The sequence below is a fragment of the Canis lupus genome, chromosome 27 (genome assembly GCF_003254725.2).
Source record: "Canis lupus dingo isolate Sandy chromosome 27, ASM325472v2, whole genome shotgun sequence".
NCBI classification, from domain to species: domain Eukaryota; kingdom Metazoa; phylum Chordata; class Mammalia; order Carnivora; family Canidae; genus Canis; species Canis lupus.
The window spans coordinates 31240851-31259180 of record NC_064269.1 but is presented as its reverse complement, the minus strand read 5'-3'; the positions used below and the strand labels follow the sequence as shown (position 1 = coordinate 31259180).

Below are 18330 nucleotides of genomic sequence, written 5' to 3'. Positions count from 1 at the left end.
ACTTATGTAAGCCAGACATTTCTGTGATTTGAAAATAGCTGTAACTATAGCAACAAGTGTGTCATAATTTCATGTTTGATTACATCTATTTTCCTCTAGAAAGGTTGCCCTCTATGAGGAAAGGAAATCCACAGTGATGAGGTCTGAACTAGAAAATCCACAGTGCCAAGGTCTGGAGAGGGACTGCCAACCAATGCAAATGCTGTGAGGTCATCTTCTTAATCACTCATTTAGAAAGATGGGCAGTTATAGGCTGTATCCTTAGATGCACCAGAAGAAAAAACAATTACATTGGTAAAAAAAAAATATATCTTCAAAGCTTTATTTCTCAAGGTTTGACATTTAACCAACCTTCTATAATATTATGGTTATTATCCAAGGGACTGATTTTTCAAAATTTGATGTGTTTCTCCTTAAAAGTGAGTATTTACTCTGGTTGCTAATCATTCTTTCATATCATGTTTGTCACAGTAATTTGAGAAAATTAATCTGAAGAATTAAATAAAGGACGTGAACAGTACTTCAATGAGGGTCTAGTCATCATTTATTGTTTCTTCTCCAAACTAGACCTCATCTAATTCCTTGGGTTCTGATCCTCCTATTTGGTTTGGTTCAGCTTTAAGGAATGCTTGCTTTTCTTTTCTGACTAGCAAAGGAAAATTATTTTTAAGAAATGTGCAGAGATAATTTACCCAGTTTCAATCCTTCAATTTGCTCCCCAAATAGGTTACACACTAAAGCTTACTAAATACTTAAAAAGGTACAACAAATTTTGTAATCTCTTCAGGGTAGAATAGTGTTATAAATGATCATTTGAGCCTGGAGATTGAGTCCAGAAGAAACTCTGGCCTTCAAGCCAGGTTGAGAGGGTTTCAGGGTTTAGAACTAGGTGGAAGGAAGGAACGAGGAAAGGAAGGATGGAAGGAAGGAAGAAGGAGGGAAGAAATGGGACATTTGACAAAGAGCTGCTTGGGACAGGCTTCAGGGACCTAGGTTCAGGGATCTGTCTCAAGGGTCTCACGTGGAGAGAAAAGCAAAAACAAGCCAAGCAGCAGTAAGGCAATCCTCTGACACGGAGGGAAAGTAGGCACTCAAAACTGGGCTCAGGGAGCACTAGCAGGTGGTAGGGGTAAGGGCTGGCAAGACTCTAAGGAGTGATGTGGGCTGCAGTTCAGCTTCACAGGGAAACAGAGCAACTGTCACAGCAATGACAGAGGTGAGAGGTAACTAAGGGCAGCAGGACATACAGTCATTGGTTCTAGAACAATCTTTGAATTGATTGATAAAAAGAGAACTCACAATCACAATTACAAAGCAATGCACAGGTGATTGCACTTTCCACAAAAAGTAATGTTAAAGAACCTTACCTCTGTGGATAATCTTTTAGTCTCCTGTTTGCGCTGATGTTCAGCTACATTGGCCACAGACTCGGCCAACTGATAAAAATCTTGTTCCATTGGTGCTCCCATGAAGTTCAGCATGGGGGGCTCCCAACCGTTGCGGAATCGTGGGACATATGGTGCGATAAACTGTTCTTTTGGCCACTCTGCTCTGTAGAGGAACATTAAGGCACAAAATTAAATGTATCCGGTTCAAAATTACTTTCAGTAAGGTTAGCCACAAAAAACAAAAACAGGTAACAACAAACAAACATACTTAATCTGACCTCTCTCCACTCAAAACGAGAACGTGAACATGCTTACACTAGTCTGTAATGCCAGTAAAATGAAACAGATTGAATTCTGCTTCAGTGATCTGTTTTCATTATGTTGCCTCAACTCTCCATTAATTCAATTTTGTAACATGGATACAGGTTGTGAAAATTTGGAAAGGGAGCATAAGGCTAGAAGTGTCAAAAGTATTTAGAACATAAACTTCTCTTGTATATAAGTAGTTTCAGATTCTGATCTTTCCCTTCCCTCTCCTCCCATTGGTATGAAACCCCCTGGTATGATAAATCTTCCAAAAGAGAAACAGAGAATGTTCTTAATGTTTATGACTTTTTTAAGTCATAAAGTCCCCTAAATGAAACATTACTGATTTTATAAAGTAAATTTATCAGCAAGGCTTTAATCAGTAAAATCAAGTTAGGACTAATCTGGAATCTTAATCATTACTCATTCATTATTTAATGACTCTAAGAGAGGCTTATTTCTACAAGCTTCTAATCACTCATGAACCACAAAAATAAGTGGGACAGAAATTATGGCTTCATCTCTGCTACACTGTGTTGTTTTATCTTTCACAAGTGAAAGATTAATTCTTCAGGTTATATTTCTACTATGATGAAACGAGCCATTTTATTCAAATTATTATGTACCTTCATGATCTTTTAATCTTTATGAATTTTTAAATCAGTATATTAATTTCCTAATACTCTTACCAATTAGGATCTAAAAATGACCATTTCTCATGTCAAGAACTAGCAGTAGATTTCCTTTTGATGTAGTTTTTCTAATGGTCATTCATTTTCTCATTCTGAGGTAGGACCCAAAACCAAGAAATTAAAAAGCCTGAGCTATTTTTGTACTATGAGATCTGATTAACTTAGTAAGTTTCATAGGAAAATACTAAAAATCCCACCTAGCCTTATCATAAGACTGAAAACTATGAAAATCTAATAGATTTAAGAAATCTGTTTAACCAAGTTTTTAGTACAATATATAAACAGCATGCTACAGTATATTAATAGATAAATAATAGAAATGAATTTAAATATTGTTTTCAATATAAAAGCAACAACTACAGTGCTTTTAAAAAATGTTGTGCTTGATGAACCATTCAATATGTAAACCATATTCCAACACAAGTTGTTGCCAAAGTCCAAAATATAAGTGGGAACTGTTTATATGTGTTTCAAAAGAAGTAAAAGAGGAAAAAAAAATATGAACTGATCCATTACTTTTACTCTAGTCCATTCAAAAGCATTAGGAAGAAAAGCTTCTAAGTGACCACACTGAAGGACTTACTCTAAGTAGTGAGGGAAATAAAATGATTTGGGTATGTAAGGAAGGCAAATATTATTTATTCACATATCATTATTTTTTTCACATATCATTAAATGAGAAATATTTTTATAACTTGCCTTGCTTAGGAAACTTTAGCACTGTGATGTTAAATGATGCAATGTTAATGATCTGTCTTTCACAATTACTTTACTGGCAAAACACAATTTTTAAAATGATCCCCTCTTCCTTTCCATTCCCATTCCTACTGTTCTAGACTCAGAGAATGTTGATTACTAACGAATCTCTACCACAGCATAATCATCCCAAGGGGGGGACTTCCTGTCTTTAGTTAATTTTATCCTTGTCCTAGGTAGGCCCAACTAGCAGAACAACTTTCTGAAACACAGACGTGATTATACCACACTCCTATTCACAAAGCTATTGGTTCTCCACAGCCTACAGAATCTTCTCCAATTCCTTAGCATGGCAGTGGGAACCTTCATAGCCCATCTGCTCATTTCCATGTGCCTCATTTAACACCATCCCTTTTCATCCCCTTCCCCACGAAGTGCCTGCTACCCAAAGACTATATATGCCAGCTAAGCCCTTATTCATTCTCCATTCTCTTGACTTCCTGCTTTATGCCCTCATTGTGCTTCCCTCTCTATGAGGAGGGCCCCTTCCCAACCATGGATTTGTGGAGATCCTACTCATCCTGCTGAAAGGCAGCATAGCAAAATAATTATCAACATCAACTCCAGAGCCAGACCGCCTAGGTTCAAATTGCAGATCTGCCACTTAAGAGTTATATGGCTGTGAGCAAATTACTTAACCACACTATGCCTCAGTTTTGTTATCTGTAAAATGGGGATACCAATAGTACTTACGTAAAGTTCATGGAAGACTGCCTAGCAAATACTATCTGTATAGCGTGTACATATATATTACCTAATATAGTAGTACTATTATCTATTGATTTGAAATGCCAGCTCTTCTTTGAAAGCTAATTACCCCCCCTCTTCAAATCCTATTCCTGATGGCTCTCCCTCGCCAAACAACAGCAGTTTATAAGTCACTCCTGGTACTTACGTGCCTTATATTGTATACACTTTGTATCTTCTCCATTAGACTAGCTTTTTAAGGGTCTAGCCTTTTTCACCTGTAATGCCTAGTCCTTCATACATAGAAGGCTAAATAAATGTCTCGTTAGATTCATGTAATAACAACAATACCTGAAGTATTATATAGGTTTTAAACTCATACATGTTTACCTGGCTTTCATCCAAGTTTCTCCCAGTGATATCCACAGCTGTCTTTCATCATTGTTGACAGTATAATTTAAGAAATCAATTGTGTCCTTAGTCAATAGGGGGCTAAGTACTGAACTGGCTAGTTCAGGACCCCCTGTTGCCTGCACCACCTAAAATGACAATAAATCATTTTTTAGCAAGATAGTGATACTTGTATATTCTCAAAATATGTAAAATCCATGCCAAAAACAAGCACTGTTTTTATATACTCAAATTTTGATGTTGTACAGTGTGTACTATTGAATGATAAACAGTTTATTAAGTCAACCTGCCCACCCCAATGCGACTAATAATCTACAATGAAAAGTCAGTAGTTTAACAACTTTCACAGGATCTGTCTATTGGCTGCATATGACTGTATTTTCCCTGGAAAATACTAATGGTTATCCAGAGAATTCTAAATCAGGTGGTTTAACTATCTCTGTTTTTTTGCTTTAAAAAATACATGTAACTTTCCTGGCAAATCTATTATTCCAAACTTGAAAAATATGGTTCTATAAATGAATACTACAGAGAGAAATGAAGCTCAAGTTAACAGTCTATGGCTGCTGCGCCTATGGAGACATACAAAAATAAAAGGACCCAGAGAGAAAAGTGAGAGAATGAGAACTGGTACTCTAAATTTATGGTATTTTTCTCCAGAATTTAATTCTAGGAAATTGTCCTGATTTAAAGTTGATATTTTAATGACTAGCAGAAACAAATAAACAGGTGCAACTCTCTGATAAACAAAATGATAAGTGTATGTCTGGAAACTGTTCCAAATGGACTTCTCTGAGGCTATTTCCTGGCTAAAGAATGGTAGTTATCTCCTAGAGCAGAAACCAGAGCCCTTTTATAAAAATTTCACCTTCCCAGAGATATGGCACAAGAAAAAAGGAAAAAAAAATTTTTTAATGGTTCCAGACCAAGAGTCAGTTTTTCTGCAGTTGTCCAAGTGTTCTGAGCATGCTATGCTCCTGTATGCCTCTGTGCATCTGCAGTGCTGCTTCCCAGGTCCCCAAAAGGCCCTTCATTTCACTCAGAACTCTACTCTGATATCACCTCTTCCAGGAAGCCCTTCTTAGCCCCACAGCATAGTTTTGAGGCACCTCGGTGTCCCCCAAAACAATTTAGGCAGATTAGTAACACATTACATTTTAACTTATTGCTTATTTTTCAGTTTTCCCTTTCGTGAGGACTTAGACCAAGTCAATTGCAAAAGACATAGCGTTAGAGGGATGACTGAGAATCAATGAAAGAAAAGATGAGAAATAGGAGGGAAGCTGACTTTTACTTGAGAACAAAATCTACCCTGACTGCCTGGCACAGTAATTCTCTTACTTCCAAGCCCTATAAGCACTTCTGGTAAATATGTAGGGATGATTAAAAGGGAAAAGTAAAGGAGTGAAATCGAGTAGAGGAACTTTAAAATCTTTGGGTTAACAAAGGGAAGAGGGAATGAAACAAAAGAAATGTAAATAAAAAGCTGTAAGGCATAGTTCCCTCTCAAGAATGAATGTTAGGCAAGTATGCATGTAGGGGTGCTATGGGTATGCTTGTATGTGTAGATGCTGAGGGCAGAGGGCAGATCCTGCATGGTTTAAAGCCACTAAATTTTGTGTGGCTGGTAGTAGTCCCTAAATAAATGTTCCTTCTTATGTCTTACCCAAATAATATGTCTGGGACTCTGTAGGGAAAACATTAAAAGGAACAACAGACATATTCTGACTGGAGAAACCACTTATAAGGAGTAATTTTTGATGAAAAAATAAAAAAGACAAAATAAATCCATTTTCAGATACAGAGCTTGATCACAAAGGCTAATTTCTACATGTTCGGGAAACCACTCCCATTATTTTATAGTTCTCCTCTATGTACATCTACTTATGATCTGTGAGAAAGTATGCAGAGGATGAGGTGGCAAAAACTGCTTTATAGTCAAAACTTCCTAATATTGAAACTAAGACAGTATCAAATGTGCTAAATAAGGAATAGAAATTTTGTTAATGAGCTACTATGGGCTTTTTTGCATATGAATGGCCTTGATCTAATTTTTACAAGAGCTTATAAAGCAAGAATTATTCAACAATAACTAGACAAGTAGAAAACTGATGTTCTATATATATAATAGCAATATATGGAAGCATTCATAAATTATTGAGGTAGCCTTGGACTTTCATCTTCTAATCTCTTATTGCCCAGTTCTGACATTAATGCAGGTAACATTACTTCCTCATGTTTGTAAGGCAATATTCATTGCATATTCTACTTCAGGTCTTATCTCATTGCCCTTGAGGAAAAAAGGATATATTATCCCTTTTTGTTACTTGGACCTTTTTTTTTCACATTTTTTTCTGATAATCAAGTAAAACCTATAATAAATGCATTTGAGTTTGCTCCATTTATGATAAATATTAGAGTAATCCAAACATAGTGTTCATATGCCCTAAACCAAAATTAATGAAATTTATCTGCTTCATATAGTTCTTATTCTTTAAGAAAACAATCACAGGAATAATACACAGGATAATCACACATTACTAACAATTATCATTATCGCTATTGTCATTCTACAAAGTAATCAATCATTTGCTCTTCTGACAGGGAGAGCCATTCACAACCACTCCACCCATGCCTGCCTTATCCCAGAAAGCAGGAAACTGTCTTCCTTGGAGTATTTAAAAGGTATTTCACCTTCTTTCTACTCCTCACTCACTTGTCCTCCCACAAAAATGGGACTGAACTAATTGGTGGAACTGTAGAAAAGGGTAATTTGTAGCCTATTCTCTTTTCACATCTGTCTCTATGTGAGGCCAACCATTGTTCCATCTGCTTTTTGTTGCATGCTTTCCCCAAAATCCTGCACTTTTTGGTGTGTACTCTTAAATATTATTCTAGTGAATTCTCCCAGCTGTTCTGTAGGACAAGATCGTTGTATATAATATCAGCTTCAAAAAGTGGCTATTACACCATTTGTAGACAGAAGAAATATATAATGGGAAGAGAAGTATATTACCATACCATATAAGGAAAGAGCATAGCTGCATATTGAAAATATAGGAAATTAAGATATGTATCTTGGATTCTGGCCTGTGACACAAGTGGTATAACTTTTGCTGGATAAACTCATAGGAATATCCAACTCCTTCACAATGGGAATTGTGCCCAGCACACCCTTTTGTTAGCTCCAAAAATTATGCCTTATGTGAAAATACACACGTATGAGAAGGAAGTTTTCTCAGGAATAATTGTACTATGAGCTTATCACTCTACCTGGCACATAGCGAGGATGCTAAAGGCTACTAATTGTTCCCTAGAGTCCACTCTCTTCTTCTTCCTCCTAGAAAGAGAAGCCCCTACATTTTAGATGAACCTATAGCCACAAAGATGGAGACTATATTCCTTTGGTGTTCAGTATGGCCATATGAAAACATTCAGGCCAAATGGACAAAGGCAGAAATTATCTGCTTAAGTTCAGAGTCACCTCCTTAAAGATAAGTCATCTTTCTTCGCTTTTGTACAGCTATAACAAGAACATGGAGGTAAGTCAGCTTCCACCAAAGAGATATCTGACACAGTTGCTCAATTCTTCTATTGGACACATTTTCTTCATTTGGCTTCCAGAATACTATAATATTTTTATCTTTCTTCTCTTATCTTTCTTTTCCTTGACTTGATGACTTCTTCTCAATTTTCATTGTTGGTTCTTTCTATTCTCCTAACACTGAAACTGCCCAGGACTCAACCAGTCCTGTTCCTCTTCTTAATTTTAATTACTACCTTTGTGATAATTTCATGGTTTTAAATGCCTTTTATATGCAGGTGATCCCCAAATATATATCTCTAAACTTGATTTCTCCACTGAACTCCAAATTCATATATTTAACTACTAAATCAAAATTTTCCATCTAGATGTAACAAAATTTTGACACGTCTAAAACTGAATTCCTTATTTTCCTCCAAAAAGATTGTTTTTTCCTATTGTCTTCTCTATCTCAATTACTAATTGACCTCCACTCTTAGGCTAAAACCTTTGGAGATATCCTTAGCTCTTGCATAGCACATCCAATGAGCCAGCAATGTTGTTGCTTCAATGGTTTATAATCAAAATAAGACTTCTTGTGATTTTTAATGCCACCGGGTCCAAACCCTATAATTTCTGATCTGGATCATTTTAATAACCATCTCAGGCCCTTCTTCTTCCAGATTTCTAAGTATTATAGCCAGAGCAATCCTTCTGTGCTGAAAACACTCCAAAAGTATAAAAGATTACATAGCCACTTATGAGGACCAACAAAATATGACCTCCTGTTGCTTTGCTAACCTCTTCTAATTAAGATCTCCCTCATTCTGTTCAAGTCACAATACTTATTTATTCCAAGAACATAATTTACAATTACCATTCAAGAGCATTTATAATAGCTGTTTTCTGTCTGGAATTTTCTTCTTTCAGAAATCCACATGACTCATTCCTCACTTCATTTGCTCAAATGACACCTTCTCACCTTAACCAACCCTATTCAAAAAGGAGAATACACTACCTCACACACACACATACACACACGTGTGTGTGCACTTACATGAGCATGTACCTAAAATATTCCCTGTTCTCTGTCCCTGTTGTATTTTTTCAAATGACATTTACTGTTAGCAAAATGTGTTATTCAAGCATGTGTTTAGCTCACTGATTGCCCCTCCATACTATGATGTAAGTTCCAAGAGGGTAAAAATTTATGTCTGTTTCATTCCTGATAAGCTACTGATAATGCTAAGCACATAACAGGCTCTCAATGAAAATTTCTGAAAAATAAATGAGCAAAGCCCTCCATCCAGTCAGTACCAGTACCAGTACCACCTCATGTCTAGCTTCTTTGGGGAGAAAGAAAAACACTTTTATATTACTATAGTCATTTATTTCTATTATAGACTAGTTAAAACACTAACAGCTGATAAATCTTTATTTTATTTCTCTAGCTCTGTCAGAGACAACAGTTTCCTCAGCTATAAAATAAGGTGTTTGAACAGGATGACTTCTAAGGTCCTTTCAAACTCTCCAACTGCACATTCTCAATGTTAATGTAGATGCCTAGAGAAATAGTATCCATGCAAGGTAAAGGAAGAAAACTGTCAAGATACTCCAGACAGACACTTGGGGCTGAAAAACATACCAAGAGTGATTACTTTCTTAAATTAACAGCCTTACCATATTTAATGGAGTGAATAAAAAATGAACCAAATCTGTAGCACTCGGATTCTGGATGTGAGACTTCAGTTTGGCCTGCAGAATTAAGAAAACAGATGAACAGATTACTATGATGTAATTAAGCAAAAAAACAGACGCACATAAAGGTCTGACATAGACTTTAGAAAGACTCTGAGGAAGAGTCCTTCACTACTAGTTTCATTTTTAATATATTCATCAGCCTGGAAAAGTCAGATTAAGATAATTTAATTTTAAAAAGGTTAGGAGTTGATCTTTTATGATAATTCACTTGGATACATAGTTTTTATTATCTGTTGTTCTAATTAAAAGCAAATCACCACATACATACCAAAAAATCTACAAGAATAATATTACCTCTTCATTTAATCAAGAACATCCTGGCTAGAATTTGATCTCTTTCATTTGTTTCTTTTAATTGTATACAAATAAATTTCACTTACCAGAAGGTTAAACCCATGTTTAAACTTTTGTAAACAGTCAACAAACTCATCAGGAGGTGGAGGTTTTGCCCTCAGAGTTAAAACACCCTCTAAAGGAAATAAGTGGGAAGGGGGAGAGATGAAAGCAAAGTTTTAAGAAAATATATTAAATGAAAAAATAAAGAAGCCACATTTGTGTCTATAAAATTTGATCATACCAGATACTATGCTACTTAGCTCCTCTACTACATCTCATAGATTCACTGTCATAAACTAAGATGATCCAACATTTAAAATGGATCCTTCTACCCTTAGGCACTACTAAGGGTAGTGATGATGAGGGTGTCTCCTCAATTCCATAGATTTATGCTGTAGCCCTTTTATGTCCCAATTACTGCACTTATCACTGCAGAGACTATAAAAATGTGTAATTTATAAGCCCTGTCCTGAAGGGCCTCATAATCTTTAGAAGATTCGAATTGGTAAGTAACAAACATACACCAACGAAGTGCCGTAGAAAGAGACTACATCTGGTTGGGAAATGGGAAAATGGGCACCTAAAAGATGTTTCATTTTTAAGATGGGATTTGAAAGGTCTGTCTCATGGCAATTTGGTAGGAAAATGTCATAGTTGGATATAGAAGCATAAGTAAAACAAAACAAAACAAAACATGACCAAGGAAACTGCATGTACAAAACAAACAACAAACTAAAGCAAAGAAACATAAGAATGGAAAAGTAGACCAAAGTTGAATTGAGGGTGACCTTGACTGCCAGGGGGAGGAGCAGACTTAACTCAACAGAACATGGAATTAACACGCTATTCAGAAGAATGAAGTGACTGCTTTAGAGCTTGAAGACAACTATCCTTCCAGAATAAAAGACTGGAGGCTTGAAGACTACCCAGAGAGCTGGGTAAATAATGATGACAGCTTGAAACATGCACTAGCCATGAAAATGAAAAGGGAAACAATTGGATATACAACACACTGAAAAAATAAAATCAATTATGGCTGCAAGCTAGAGAATGAAGTCATCCAAGAATCTGTGGTCTCCAATCTGGATGACCAAGAGGACAGTACACCCTTCATAAAGATTACGGCAAGGATAAGTGGTTTGAGACATAGGATGTAATAATACTTAATTTCAGAATATAGGGAGGTGAGGGATATCCAGATGTACACATCTGGAAGATAATTCTATAGGTCACGTGTTTATGTAGACATGAACTAGAGACAGACTGGGATGTTGCGTGTCATGAAAGGGATATTTACTTACTATTCTTTTATGTACTTCATTTGTTCCACAATTATAAGTTTTTTGAGGCCATTTTAAATAGCTAACTATAGCATACTCAAAAAATGCATATACATGACATGAATATATTGTTTGGGAGTTCTGTGATCAAAAAATTCAAATCCATTGATATTTGTAACTTTTTTTAAAAATTTTTTTCTTTTTATTTATTTATGATAGTCACAGAGAGAGAGAGAGAGAGAGAGAGGCAGAGACACAGGCAGAGGGAGAAGCAGGCTCCATGCACCGGGAGCCTGACGTGGGATTCGATCCTGGGTCTCCAGGATCGCGCCCTGGGCCAAAGGCAGGCGCTAAACCGCTGCGCCACCCAGGGATCCCCTATTTGTAACTATTTTAATGAGAAAAACAAATCCTTTTAACAAAATAATGAGACTCTATATTCACAATAAAATAAATCAAAATATGGGAAGAATAGAGCTATGACTTTCTTTAACAGACGTTAATTTTACAGTCACTAATTTCAAGCTATGAAGAGATGGTCACTAGCTGAATCTCAGAGTCTCTGTGATTTAGATAAAATATCCTAGAGTCTTTTCTTACTTTAGCCAACTTGGAACCAAAATGGACTATTTCCTGGGCTCTTAGTTTCTGCCTAACTCCTAAGTGCTATCCCTAAACTAGAAAAGGGACTTTGGCCCACTGTCAATGGGGTTTTGCTGAGCAGTTCACAAGGGCAGAAACTCTGCCTAGCACTGGAGTTTTGAATGGTCTTTAGAAGATTAAGAAAATCCAACTTACCTCCTGGGCCTTTCTTTTTACCTTTCTTACTTTTCTTCCTTTTAGAAAGCTCAGAAAATGCTTCAGCTGCTTTTTGGAGTTTTGTGATAAAAAATTCAATGTCATCCAAAATGTGGTTTAATATTTGCTGGAATTAGAAATTACAGAATAAAATATAAGACAAAATAAAACCACTTTTGCTTCGACTGTATGTATACTATTATTAAGTAAAGAAAAATTAGAAAATAAAAACAAAAATACCTCCTACATGCAAATTTCAAGTTTATTACTAATTCTAGAAAAAGAATTGAACTAAATATACCTATGCTGTGGCTAAAGTCTGACATTTACATTTTTCTTTAGCATAATTTTGTTCTATTTTCAATACCATAAAGAAAGCATTTACAATATCTATTCAGATTATTAATTATTTTCAACTACTCTAATTTTCTTCTAGTGTTCTCTCACATAAAGTTAGGGGAAAAAATTTCTAAGAAACACCTTGTTAGAAGAGCAATGAACATTTTTGTTTTTCTCATAAATGTTCCAATAAAGTACCAACAATATTATTTAATCGAATTAAAGGCATATAGAATGTTGTGTTAACCTAATAAACATAGATAATCTAGAATAATCATCATTAATGATAGCTTCCACAAGTCAAAATAGAATTAATGATGAATTATGCTTTCAGGGATTATTGGATCAATTTCAATTATATCATATACTACAGTCATAGCTGACTTTCTCTAGTACGTGTGAAACTTAACATTCTTCTAATTTCAAAGACTAGAAACTGTCATTAGATAAACTTATAAGTATAATAAATAATGGTATAATATAAAAGTTGAATTCCAAACTTCAAATTCCTCTGAGTATTTGTTTCTGAATAAGCTAGGAATGTGTGTATAATACAAAGAGTAATTATATTGAGATCATATTTTATCATTGTATCACAGGGCATTGTCACTCTGTAAGTAAATTACTATGGGCTAATAAAACTAAATACGGCCTTATCCTTTATAAAGAGTATTATTGCCCTTAAAAAAATTCCACTTTGGGCAGCCCGGGTGGCTCAGTGGTTTAGTGCTACTTTTGGTACAGGGTGTGATCCTGGGGACCCGGGATTGAGTCCCACGTCGGGCTCTTTGCATGGACCCTGCTTCTCCCTCTGCCTGTGTCTCTGCCTCTCTCTCTCTCTCTCTCTCTCTCTCTGTCTCTATGAATAAATAAATAAAATATTTTTTAAAAAAAAAGAAAAAAATTCCATTCACTTTTATCTTTCAAGCATTATAAATGTTTTAAATAAATGTTATGAAGAGATATTTAAAAGACATTTTGATTATGAAAGACAAACTGTGAAAAACGTTAAAATCCCTCAAATCTGATAATTCAGTTTAAACTCCTTTGTAAACTAGTTGATATGCTAGTTCTTCCCTCAGAGCCCTATTCTACTAAATATTGTCATAAAAGCAAAACTGGTTAAGAAAAAAAAACAATTCAAAGGGCATAACCACCAATGGAAAGAGAAAATACAGTTTCCATGAAACAACTTTATTTAGATCAACTTCATTTTCCCTGCTGATATTTATTTCCTCTTTAAAGAGAAGCCAGTGACCTACGGAGGGATGTGGGACCTACCACATCTCTGTCAATTCGCGCCGCCATCATCTCAGGGGTTTCTTCCTGCTCGTGATACTGCCTTGGTTTCTCAACTAAAGAAAGGAGAATCACAAGTCTTTCACCCTGTTGCCTAAGCAAGATCAATATAGATAATGAAACACAAAAAGTGGCTAGAAAAGAGTGCTGCTTGTAAAAGTAAATGCCTTCACTGGATACAAAACCAAAACTGCTCATCATTTATGAATGACATGCATCCTTGCCCCTACTAAGAAGTACTTGGCCAGGGCTGACTACCTGCCCTCAATCTTTATTATGTTTACCCTGTAACAGTAACCACCACCACCCCAAAGCCCCCCTATCCCCCCCGCAATTCTCCCTCTTCCCAGAGACAGCTACTGGCTGTGGAACCAACCCTTACATTTAATAAACTTACATAAAATAAACTTACATTTAAGGACCTGCTCTTCAAAAAGTGGTCAACTAACTTCTAATGCAACCTCCCAATTTTATACATTCCACTACTGTGATTATAATAAAGCTTCAGGGGATCTGACAGTAAAGAGCTTTTTAAAATTCTAGTTGCCATTAAGCTTAAAGCAGCGTAAGCTCCAGTGTTGGGTTCACTGGTTTATACTTTATAAATACCTACAGGATTTGCGAATGAAGTAATAAATATCTTAAGAGCATTCAAGATGTTAAGTTAGCTCAGTTAGCTAAAGCTTGATGTCAATCATAAGGTCACTTAAGCATTTTTTGGTTAACAATACTACTAAACACAGATATTTGTACAAATATTTTTAAAGTAGATAAAATTTTTAAAAACCCTATACAGATGAAACAGGAAAATGTATCATCAATAATGGAAATACAACTCATAATATGTCATCATGACTGATGTTCAACATAGAGAACTACAAAAAAATACTGAGAACTCTGTATTGCTTTGATGCTTCTGTGCCTTTTTCCATAAATGGGATATGTGCCCCCTCCCCAAAAGAATAAATTATGAAGTCTTATAAAACTTAATTAGTGGCTATTAAGGACTTTAAGATAATTAGAATTTCTGTTCATGAGGGATGCCTGGGTGGCTCAGCAGTTGAGTGTCTGCCTTCAGCTCAGGTTGTAATCCCAAGATCTGGGATTGAGTCCCACATTGGGTTCCTTGCAGGGAGCCTGCTTCTCTCTCTGCCTATGTCTCTGCCTCTCACTCTCTCTGCGTCTCACATGAATAAATAAATAAAATCTTAACAAAAAAATAATTTATGTTCATGAAATCTTGCCAGTTAAAAGCTGTTTTATATGGGATTAGCGGCTTTCTTGAGTCTAGCGTACTACAGAAAGCAGCACATTGAACTTGAAATATAGCTAATTGCAACTCTAGATAAGCCCCAAAATATCACTTAGTGGGTAAGATAAAGAGGACATCCAGTATCTTTCAGACGTTTTTACAATCTGTGGCACCACTACAAATCATACTGCCACTATCCTACAGAGATCACTTTTGGAAGTCAAGGGTAAGGCTATGTCAAGGATTCAAAGGAGATGTTTAGCCTGAGTTAATCAGGGTCTTTGGAGGAAACAAAGTGATACTCCTTTTGGGAGGGATTTCCAAAAACTGGCCTGAATCCAGACAGAACCTCACATGGTAAGCGTTACATTCTATTTGGCCTAACAGAAAATTAGAAGTTCTGAAAACCCCTTTTTACTCTAATTTAAATAGATGAGATTGCACAGCATATTTCAGACAAAATCTAATGAGAGCCCAGAAACATCCCAGAAACAAAATTTTCTCTTTGTTGTAAATTATGTTAGGTTTTACAGATGTTTTCACAAGTTTATTCAGAATATTTATAAACTTAAGATGTCTTAGCCTTCCTCAAATTCAAGGAAGATTATTTTGCTCTCTCCCACATCTCTTCCACCAAACCCAGGAGCAACAACAAAAATACCATAAGAACACAAAAAGTAGAAAACACTATAAACTCCTCTTATTTTTTAAATACAAAATTTTACAAAAAAAAAATGGACCTTAAAAATTTATATAAATTCTAAAAACAGAAAGTGTTTTAAAGCTAAAATAAATAATTCTGCTACCTCATTTTTGATAAACGGATGTTTCAAAAATTTCTTTCATCTGTTTGGTAGCTGGGCTTATGCGTAAATCTCTAAAAATAACTTCAAAGATACAAAAAAAAAACCTAAATAAAATGAAAAGCAATTCAGAAATAAAATGAACTCAATTTGGCAAAAATGAGATGAATCACCCATTATGTGTATTACACAGCATTATGTGTAATATATAGGGGCTGTTATAGGCATTATTTTCTTTCAAATTCACAGCAACCCGTGAATTATTATCCCCATTTTATAAGTGAGGTTGAAACACAAAGAGATACTGTCCAAGGTCACACAGCAGATCCTAGTCCTACTCCAGAGTCCAACTTTTGATTCATCAGACTCAAAATAAAGCCGTATCAATCACTTATGGTAGCCAAGTTCTATTGCTTAACTACATTGTTAGATATCTTCATGAATAATGCTTTATTAGATGAAAGATAAGTGATTTGGGATGTCTGGGTGGCTCAGTGGTTGAGTGGTGATCCAGGATCGAGTCCCACATCAGGTTCCCTGCAAGGAGCCTGCTTCTCCCTCTGCCTGTGTCTCTGCCTCTCTCTGTGTGTCTCTCATGAATAAATAAATAAAATCTTAAAAAAAAGGGTAAGTGACTTAAGAAGTCCACTAAACAATGAGGCAAAAGAGTGAGGCTCCAATCTTCATCATATTCAAACTTGTTGGATCACAATTTTTCACCCTTATAATGAAGAGATTGGACCAAACAGATTTTAAGGCATTTTCAAGTCATAAAAATTTAAGATTTGGTTAAAAAAAAATCTGACATATAAAAAGTTATGCAAAGTTTTATATTATGATTATTTGTCTTTAAAAAAGAATGTCAAGGTAAAATGATGATGCCCACAAAGGGCCCCTTTGACAAGTATACTGAAATGGAGAATGCCTTTATTCTTGTCCTAAAACCGCCCTGACAACCTTCTCATGGAAGCACAACAATTCTCCCAAATAGGACAGTGGAAAGATCATTAATAATGGAAAGAATTTTGAAGTATAGTCTTTACCAAAAAAATCTCATATTTTCTTTGGTCTCTATTATTCTATTACCATCTTTTTGTTACAGCTGAGTCAAACGTCCCACCTATGATTGCATTAAAAAATACCATAATCCTAACACCATATTTATTTAAATGACTGGTCTGAACTCTCATATACAATAGTCTTATAGTGTCCAAGGCTTAAATTTTCTTTAAGATTTCTTTTTAATTAAAAAAGCTAACCTCAAGCTTCAGCTCAGAAGTCAGCATCAGAATTTAAGAGCAAGAATCACATCATAACCCAAAGTAAATGTTCATTAAGTAGCAATTCCTAGAAACACTCACAGTCCCCTTGGTCGGCTGCCCATGCAGACCAGGCTGCCACCCGACTTCTAACATCCACCTGGGTAACAGTACCAGGGGGCACGGGGGCAGGAGCTCTTGGTGGAGGTGGTATACCAGGGTCTGCTTTGGAAATCATCCTAAAAAAGATGAAAAAAATGTAATTTTTACCATATAGGTTTCCATCAATTCTCTCAGTTTATGGCATTAGTTATGCAACATTAAGAACTATGTCAAGGGGGAGAATAACAAGATTTTCTAACCTCTTCATATTATGTATACTTACAAATGTATATGAAATATAAAAACAAAAATTTTAATTCAACTGAACACGAGGTTTAATTTTTTTCTGGGTCCCCTGTGACTTGGAAAGGCTTATGAACTAACTATATTCCTCATATATATTTGTATTCCCCTAGGCTACTTTCCCTTAAAATGCCACTCATCTGACAACACTCATGGTAGAAACCTTCTCAGAGAAAGACTAGAAACACGGAGGGAAGAGGTGCACATCTATACTGACAAACTCAGATAGACAAATGAATTCAAATCATAGGTTGTAATCTGTAAAACAGACCTTCACTGAAGATACTTTTTCTAAATCTTTAGAGCAAGAACAAGAAAGAAGAAAGAAAGAAAGAAAGAAAGAAAGAAAGAAAGAAAGAAAGAAAGAAAGAAAGAAAGAAGAAAGAAAAGAAAGAAAGAAAGAAAGAAAGAAAGAAATAAAGAAAGAAAGAAAGAAACGAAAGAAGGCAGGAAGGAAGGCAGGAAGGAAGGGAAGGAAGGCAGGCAAGGAAGGAAGGAAGGAAGAGAAGGAAGAGAAGGAAGAGAAGGAAGAGAAGGAAGGAAGGAAGGAAGGAAGGAAGGAAGGAAGGAAGGAGAAAGACAGACTCAAACAAAAAAATTTAAAACAAAACCAATTCTACCCCTTAATTTCTTTTAATGTTTTTACCTCAGGGCTTCCGGCCGCCTCTTCTGTTTCCCTCCTTTACTGTCACTGATTGCACTCTCAATGTCTTCACTAATGAGGTTTGCCTGCAATGAAAGATAAGTTTCCTGGGAGGTCATAGATTTTTCTTGTCTTGGTATGTAGGTTCAAACAACAGCTACAAAAGTGATTATGTTCTGTGTCTGAATCAATAAGTGTCTTGACGCAAAAAAAAAAAAGCATTTTCTTTTTTTAAAATGTGCTTTCAAAACATGACTCTTGTAGTGTTTTGATGAATCTTACAATGACAAAAATTTAAAAACTGAAGAAATTATTAAAGATTATTTAATCCAGGTTCTGTTTGTTTAGACAAAAGCTATCCTTGCATGAAGGCACAGAAAAAAGGGATTTGC

At 35.6% G+C, this 18330-nt stretch overlaps 1 protein-coding gene and 1 long non-coding RNA gene across 8 annotated transcripts in view; one reads left to right on the top strand and one right to left on the bottom strand.

Annotated features, from left to right (window-relative positions):
* EPS8 (epidermal growth factor receptor pathway substrate 8) overlaps positions 1-18330 on the bottom strand; it is a 176585-nt gene that overhangs the window by 30758 nt on the left and 127497 nt on the right. For all 7 annotated transcript variants that reach the window (XM_049102979.1, XM_025455205.3, XM_025455207.3 and 4 more), the window contains 8 exons: positions 17942-18024; positions 16993-17129; positions 13559-13632; positions 11939-12065; positions 9905-9993; positions 9444-9518; positions 4220-4368; positions 1368-1551 (listed from right to left, as the gene is read on the bottom strand). In XM_049102979.1, coding sequence (XP_048958936.1) covers positions 1368-1551; positions 4220-4368; positions 9444-9518; positions 9905-9993; positions 11939-12065; positions 13559-13632; positions 16993-17129; positions 17942-18024 — 918 coding nt within the window. The remainder of the gene's footprint in view (positions 1-1367; positions 1552-4219; positions 4369-9443; positions 9519-9904; positions 9994-11938; positions 12066-13558; positions 13633-16992; positions 17130-17941; positions 18025-18330) is intronic.
* On the top strand, positions 128-9448 carry LOC112665444 (uncharacterized). The gene is made up of 4 exons (XR_003140372.3): positions 128-419; positions 6845-6925; positions 7585-7782; positions 9215-9448. It is a non-coding gene; the product is annotated as an uncharacterized LOC112665444 (long non-coding RNA).